General features: G+C 48.5%; 1 protein-coding gene across 1 annotated transcript; it reads right to left on the bottom strand.

Moving 5' to 3' along the window:
- Positions 1 to 1,544: 1,544 nt before the first annotated feature.
- IRX2 (iroquois homeobox 2) lies at positions 1,545 to 5,960 on the bottom strand. The gene is made up of 4 exons (XM_054381835.1): positions 5,718 to 5,960; positions 3,504 to 3,909; positions 2,333 to 3,076; positions 1,545 to 1,588 (listed from the first exon to the last, which is right to left on the bottom strand). The coding sequence occupies exons 1-4, from the start codon at positions 5,958 to 5,960 to the stop codon at positions 1,545 to 1,547; spliced, it is 1,437 nt and encodes a 478-aa protein (XP_054237810.1).
- Positions 5,961 to 8,277: the final 2,317 nt, after the last annotated feature.

The following is an 8,277-nucleotide window of genomic DNA, read 5'->3' as shown; positions in this document are numbered from 1 at the left end:
ATATATATATACACAAATACATATTTGCACACATGTGTGTATTTAAAGCTTAAGTATAATGGAACAAACCAGAAGGAATTAATTTATGCAAAGTATATCTTTGCAACATATTTAAATTGCTTATTGATTTTATGGCCTAAGCTTTACTAGTGAAATTACAACTTTTGTCATTTTCTAAGTAATGAGTTATTATTTTGGGGAAAATAAATGAAAACCACCATATTGTTGCAGACTAGTCTGTTTTTATTTACAATTAGAGATATAAATTAGTAAAGAATTCTCGTTTAAGAACCAAAGATTGTATAACCATCAATGTTTCAAATAAAAACCAGGCAAAATTTATTTACAAAAAGTTCAGATTCCATTGCAATACAACTTGCATAAATTACTAGAAGCTTTATATCATTACAAAAATAAATATCAAATTTGTTTCCACTTTGTAAGGACTCAAGTTCTCCAATCACATCTTTATTATCTCTACTGTATACATCTTTTACAAATAAATTTTACAATAAATCCTATCACACCTATTGAATATATACCGTGGCAATGAAGTGATCAATTCAAGATATCCTGAGAAAAACAGATCTGTTTTCAAAAGTCACACATACATTGGGGAAACTACTATACCAGCAAACTCACATATGTCCAACAAAATTCTGGTTTAATAATTAGAGTCTGAAGATTTAATAGTGCTCTGTGGTCTTCTTTTATACAGTGGCACAAGATGTGATCCGGATTTAGAGATTTGTTATATATATTAGCTTGGGGAGAGATGATGGCTTGCTGACTTTTTTCAAAGCAATTGTGACACCTACCTGTGGACCAAGGAAAAAACCAGATCATCCAAAAATCCTTCAATTACACTCTAACACTATTAGATGGGGGAGTTGGGGGGGGAGAAGAAAAAAAATTAAAAAGTAAATAAGGCAATTTTTTATTCATCTAATTTCTTCTACAGAAAAAAAAAATAGTTGAAAAAAATATTGGCAGGATAGATTTGTTTGTGGCTGTTTATTTAGCCCTGGACAGTGGAGGTATTAGAAATGACATTCTTATCTAGGCAAGAGGCAATTCCCAGAAAACATCCCCACTTAAGATGCATGTCAGTCTCTAACAATTATCCTTTTTATTTTAAATACATGGTCACTAGATGAAGTCTCACTCAGAATGTACTGCCATGTAAACACAAGCACTTTTTAAAAACAACGATACTTTAACAGGTATTTTTTTCTAAATCTTTCTTTCCGTACCATTTTAATAATTATGGCTTTGCCTTACACAAACAAAAAGTATGCAAGGTGAGGGAACTGTCTAACCTGACTTCAAAATTAAGGCAAATCCTAGAAAAAAAAGTCATAATGAGAGGTTGAAAAAACCAGCAGGACAGAGTGTCTTACTTTGTAATCAGACTCTTAAGTAATGAAGCAAGAAATTAACTTTAAGCAAGTCCAGAACTGTGCAGCACGTCTTAGACCTGATGCCAAATGATCAGTGTAATAGAAAATGTTCTCACTTACTTGCATTGCTGTGTGATTGCACTTCTATAGGTATGGTTGTACTCCTACTGTGCAGACTTCAGTGGGATCTGTCAAAATATAACCGTCAGTTAGTCACAGGACACAGCCAGCTAACTAGATTATACAGTGTGTGTAGGTCCCAGCCCTCACTCATGTAGAATTCATAGCTAGGTCTCCTAAACGGCTGGCCAATATTTTATAATTACCCTTATCTCAAGTATTTTGTTAGAAGAAGCTGGCAATTACATTAGTGCAAAACTGTCTTTAAAAAAATCAACAAATAATAATAATAATTTTTAAAAAAAGGTAAAAATGTTGTGCTCCAAATAATTTCACATCCAAGGTCAGCAATTTTCTGAACCCCAAAAGTGCAAAAAGACCATTGGAACATTGAAAACAAAGAGCGAGCTCAGTTTGTCACAAAAAAAAAAAAAAAAACCAAAACCAAAACAAAACAAAAAAAGAAAACAATTACTGGCAGTGATACCAGTACTCTCTCAATATCTTTGTGTGTAGTTTTCCTTCAAAAATTGCTGCTGTGTCTGCAGCCTATGAGACTGGTCTTTAAGTCCTGTTTTACATTTCCTCTCTCAGTTCGTAGAGGCAGGTATCGATACTATGGTGACACGCTGATTTTAATCCCCAAATTAAACTATTGCCCATCTTATTTAGGCAGTGGCAGTGGTCACAGTCTGTTCACTGTTTTCTCCTGAGAAGGTTCCAGTATTTACAGCATATAAAGGGACTTGCACGGGTCAGGGAAGGAGGGTGAGGGAAAAGTGGGGGAAAAGCAGTGAAAACAAGTCACCTACCTTTCTTAGAGTCATAACTAGAGGGCCTGTAATGTTGTTCTAGCTGGTTAGTGATTGTTTTCAAAGAGTCACTGCTCTGCTTGTGGACAGAGCTGGCATTTAGGACAGTCTGACTTAGTCCTTCGTTTGAAGCCACTGCTGCGGAGTTGTATCTTAGGATTCCCTGGCTCTGCAGAGCGTTAAAGTTCCCATAGTTTGTATAATTGCTATAAAACGGTGAGGTGTAATAAATATGCCTCCCCAGGAGGGAGGAGGGGGAATAGGCAGCGCTGTGCGGTGCAGAGGCGGAGGTGGCCGAGGAGAGCGGCGCAGGCTGGCAGCCTTGGCCCAGTGTCTGGCTCTTGAGGTCCGAGGTGGCGATTTCGGCCAGCGACCACAGTTTGGGTTTGCTGGCCGGCGTCTGGGGCCCGGGGGAGGTGCGGCCGCCCAGCGCCGCCTTGCTGGCGCTGCGTGCGGCGTCGGCGTGCGGGTGGCCGAGGAGCGGGGCCTCCACGGCGGCCAGGGGCGAGGAGGTGGCGGGCTTGGCCGGCGGGTCGCGCTCCCGGCCGCCGCCGTCATCCTCCTCGATGTCCTCTTCCTCTTCCTCGTCCTCCTCGTCCTCCTCCTCTTCGATGTCCTCGTACTTGTCCTTGCATTCAGAGCCCGACTCGCAGAGGGGGTCGCCCGCTCGGCAGGGCAGTTTCTCGCCGTCCGATTCGGCCGAGCACGAGTGATCAGTCAGCGAGTCGACTTGCAAACTGATCCCTGCAAGGGTCCACCGGGCACAGAAAAGAAGAGTCAGGGAGGGGGGAATGGCAAAAGAAAGCGGATGAGAAACGAGCATGGCCACCGCCACCGCGGAGGGCAGGGTGACGCTGGCCGTTCCGGCCTTTTCCCCGCAATCCCGTTTCAAGGCACATCCATCCCCTGGGTCTAGCTCCAGCGAGGCACCCCGCGCCTCGCCCCGTACGGCGCTGCCGCCCCCCGCCCGCCTTGGTCACCGGCACTGCGCGGCAATAAGAACCCAGAGCAGCTGGAAAAGACGGGACGAAATACGTCTGGGGGGCTTTTTTGTTAAACGCAGCGTCACCCCGTCCCCCCATCCGGTCCTTCATGGCTGTCCCACTCCCGCGGGGACATGACGAAGCGGGATGGAGCCATCCCGCCGCGCCCGCTGTCACCCCTCGCCCACCTTCGTCCTCCGCGGAGGTTTCGTTGCTCTCGGGCATCTTCTCAGGACTTTCTTCTTTACTTCTTGTCCCGTCGCCTTCATCGTCGTCTTCATCCTCACTCTTGTTCCGCGGAGCCCAGGTCATCTTGTTCTCCTTCTTGAGCCGCCGCCGGGCGTTAGCGAACCAGGTAGAGACCTGGGTAAGGGTCATCTTGGTGATGATGGCCAGCATGATCTTCTCGCCCTTGGTTGGGTAGGGGTTCTTGCGATGCTCCTGCAGCCAGGCCTTCAGCGTGGCTGTGGCGTCGCGGGTGGCGTTTTTCCTGTACGCGGGGTCGTTGAGCTGGTAGGGGTAGGCAGGGCTGCCGTACGGGTGGTAGCTGATGGCTCCGGTCATCCCTGTCGTATGGGCGTCGTAAGGAGAGCCCTGGACAGAACAAAACGGCGGGGTTGGCAATTTGTTACTGGTGATAGCCATTAGTAAGTTGTCAAGGCGAAATCGGCGGTTTTATTTGTATTTCCCCAGGATGGTGTCTTGTATCCATATTCTATAGGGGGGAGAAGCAGCACCCAAAGGCCATTAAGTTGTGATCCTCCCCCCCCCCCCCCCCCGCCTTTCTCCACCCAGCATACAGACACAGGCAGGCACACGAGCTTAAAATCAGCGATGTTTTAATCTTTCTGACTAATTTCAGCTTCTTGTAATTGAATATTTCCCAATATAATTTTTGAACCGCATAGACATTTTAAAGGCCCTACAGGTAGCGTTTTGATATCTACATTTCTCCCAAAGGTTCAAAAGATGTTTCCTTTTTTTGCTATAGAAAATACAACAAAGCCACCACTTAGCAATTCACTGCACTAATGCATTGCAAATCCAATTTGCAAATCAGAAGATATGCACCGTTTCGAATTGTTCAAATGCGATGTAATTAGCATTTTAATTCGCCCTTTAACGTTTAAATTGCGCTTATTTAAGTCTGCATAATGCAAGAAAAGTTAAAGATATCGCTACTGAACTCGCTAACTTCCAGCACGTCTCTGAATCCCACAGATCGGCGAGGAACCGGCGCAACATCACCTAATATCCCACACAGTTCACAGCCTCGCTGCAACTTCCAACCACTCGCCTACTGCTTTCTCAACAGGAAAAGAAAGCAAGCCAGAACCTCAAATCTTTTGTATCACCTCGAATAAAGACCGAACGACAATTTATATACCGTATTTTACAGATAGAAACCAAGTAGTTTCCCTGTCACTCTGCAAGAACAGCAAGTTAGCCCTCTGCCATCCCTTCCTAGGATCTCGACAGCGGCTCCAATCTCAAATTCCGTGCACAGGTCTTTGTGTGTGCGGACTAGCTACGTGTCTAAATCTCTGTGTTTATAAAACTATGTAACCATCTAGATGTGCAGCTTATTTATATAGTTTATGGTTTTATTTATATTGTTTATGCACGGAATACACACATGGATTTGCAAATGCTGCTTTTAACTAATAAGAAGAAAGTGAAATCCGAAACTGCGGCCACCACAACTATCGTGGTCTTAAGCAAAGCTCACAGATAGCAAACAGATGCTCCTTTTCATTCCTAAAATCCAGTTAAACCATTAGCAGAAAGCACACTAAAAGTAAATAAACCCACACGGGGATAAAACCTGCAGCGCTTCTAAACACCACCTTAAAAAGAGAGGGAATAAAAGGGGGAGGGGGGGGAGGGGAGAAAAGAAAGAAGAAAAGAAAGAAGAAAAGAAAAAGAAAAAATGAAACCCTCTCGTATCCTACCACGGTGAAAATAAGGGGGGGGGGGGGGGGCAGGGGGGGGGGAGAGGTAAGGAAAGCAGGACAAGGGGAGAATGAAAGCATCCATCGGCTTGAGATGATCCGTATATCATTAATCAGGGTTCCCGCACGACTTCGCGAACCGCGGGGCGAGCCCCGGTCCCAGGCCCGCCCGAACCGCACTTGGATGGGGCTCGGAGCATGACGGCGCCCCGGCCCCGGCCCCAGCCCCGGCCCGCCGCGCCGCTCCGCTCCCCGCCTCCCTGTCGGCCCCGGCGTGGTGCGGTGCGCGGCTGGCGCCGGCAGCGCGGAGGTGGCGACGGTGCGGGGCGCCCGGCTGTGCGACGTGATGTCGGGGGCTGATGTTGAGTGTGTGAGGAGAGAGGCTGGAGATGATGAGGATGAGAATGCGGATGCTAATGAAGAAGGAGAGGGTTTCTCTTCGGTAGTTACCATGTAGGAGGGGAATCCCGTGGCAGGGTCTGTGGAGTACTGGAGCGGACTGGTGAAGCCTGTGGCTGCCGCCTGGGCGGTGAAAGCTGCCGATCCCGGGTAAGGGCTGAACGCCGATCCCGACGAAGACCTGGTCAGCTCCTCGCTCCTAGGGGCCGCCAGCGCTGAGGCCCCGTACGCCGGGCAGGAGTACAGAGCCAGCGAGCCGGGGGGCTGGTAGAGGTAACCCTGAGGATAGGACATGGCTTGCTCTGGCGTGCACAGGAGCAGGGAGGGGGCGAGGGTGACCGGCCCTGCTGCTGCCGCTGCTCCTGGCGCTGCTTTCGTGCTCTCACTCTCCCTCTCTCCCGCCCGCCCTCCCTCCCTCCCCCTCTCTCTCTCCTCTCTCTCCTCTCTCTCTCTCTCTCTCCGCTGTTGGCTCTGTGCAGTTATGTAGAGAATTAGAATTGTTATATGCTCCCCTCCATGCGCACCCCGTCAGAATGAAAACAAACAGGAGCGGAAAAAAAAAGAAATAAAACACCCCCCCAAAAAGGGAAAACAAATTGAGCGGTCAGAAATCTAGCCGCGAGGGGAAGGGCATCTGGAAGAGACGGAAGAGGAGAGGGTTAATAGAAAGAGAAAGAGCGAGAGAAAGGGAAAGAAACAGAAGGGAAGAGGGGGAGAGACAGATGCGAGCCTCCAAAATCAGAAAAGTGGCTGCTGTATATAGAGTTCTCCCAGCCAGCCAGCTCCCCCAGCGCCTGCGAGCCTGTATTTTGGGGGAAGTATAGAGTCTGAAGTGAAGAGTTGAGGGAAGGAGCACCCGAGTTTCTGAGGGACATTGGAAAACAGAGCTGTCCGTCACCGCCACTCATCTGCATAGCGCGTCGGGCCCGCCCCCTCCCGCTTCGGCCCCGTCTCCTCCCGCGGCCGGCAGGCAGGCAAGCAGGCAGGCAGGCAGCGAAGGCAGGCTTTGTAATGCAAGCCTCTCCGACTGCGAGCACACTGCTGAAGCCGAACGATGATAATGCTCATCAGCTCCTCTCCGGCCTCGCGGAGCCATAAATACTCTTTCGCACACTTTCAATTACAACCCCTCGCTTACTCTTACTATATGTACGTCGGTGACTGAAAAGAATACGTATTATAAATATATGGATCCCACCACACATGCAGTGACTGAAGTACCATATGCACACACACGTACCTCACACGCATTTGCAGGCGTGTGGGTATGCGGGGCCAGATGGGAGGGAGCTGGGTTGTGTGCAGGGGAACTGGGTAGTGTGCAAGGACTTTGTATAAGAACTGCCCTGTATGGAAAAAGAGAATAGTGACTGCTCAGATTAGCAGATCCAGAATTACTCAGTCCTTGGCAGTGAGAGCTTTATAGTTTGATAAGTTGCCACAAATGGTCAAGATATATACATGGAGTGCCTTTGATATGAAGGGACAAAAAACTAAAAAAAAAGAATCCCCTCATCTTTCTTTCATTTCTATTCTTCCTTGTCTGGTGTGTGGAGAAGAGGCCTGGGTGACTCCTTCCGGGGGCTATTTGCTTCCCCTCTCTTCCTCCCTTCCCCCTGTTCACATAACTCTCCTGGAATATGACTGATATGCAATTAATTTCCCAAACAATGTAATATTTTCCTTTGCTCCCTCCCTTTGGCCAGCCACCACCAGCTTCTAGGCATGGCCAGCTCTGCTCTAGTCTGAATACAGAAGGACCAGTGAAGGCACTGATCTTGTCTCCTTGGTGCAAACATAAATAAATGCATACATGTACGTGTGTATTTCTTGTGTTTTTTGTTTTGTTGGGGTTTTAGTTTGGTTTTATTGTTGTTTATTTGTTTGTTTGTTTTAATGTCTGCTCTGGAGGAACCCTTCAGAAGCCGGTGGTGAGTTGCCTGCACTCGAGCTCCGGCCTTTTCTTCACTGGCCGAGTTCACTGGCCCCTGGCTGTCTCACTATTCCCTTCCTTCCTCTACCGCTGCCCTGTCGGGGCTCTCGCTAGCCCCGCCGCACTCCCCCATGCCCGGTGGACGGCGTTGGGCCCTTCCTGCCCCACCGAGCCACTGTCGGCAAGGCCGAGGTGCACTAGGCCGCCCCGTGTCGCCTGGCCCGCACTGGCGCCCTGCCACCGTCGCCCGGGAGGGGCAGGGTCGGGCTGGCAGGTAGGGGCTGGGCCGCCGGAGCAGCGGGACTGTAAACCACCACGCCTCCCACAAAGCCCTTCACATGCAACCTGTGCCGGTTTACCAGTCAGGGACGAGCTGGAAAAACAATTGTTTAGGTGCTCTCGGGGGAAAAAAAAGAAAGAAAAAAAGAAAGACCATCAAATTGTGTGTTTTGTTTTTCCAACAACTAGGAGTGAGCACTTTGCCCGTATTTAAGCAAATGAAGTGACTTGACGTTCACAGCCGACTTTGTGGAATACCTGAGATAATTCCAGTTAGGGTATGATGGAGAAAACTCAGCTGTTGAGGGACGCCAGGGAGTCGCCACTGACAAGAAAGGAGACAGCAATAGCTGGAGAATTGCGGGTTAGCGAACCAGTCTATCGTCAATCAAGTAAACA

This window comes from Indicator indicator, chromosome 6, assembly GCF_027791375.1.
Source record: "Indicator indicator isolate 239-I01 chromosome 6, UM_Iind_1.1, whole genome shotgun sequence".
NCBI classification, from domain to species: Eukaryota; Metazoa; Chordata; class Aves; order Piciformes; family Indicatoridae; genus Indicator; species Indicator indicator.
The sequence above is the reverse complement of the archived record's forward strand: the minus strand, read 5'-3'. Positions and strand labels throughout refer to the sequence as shown.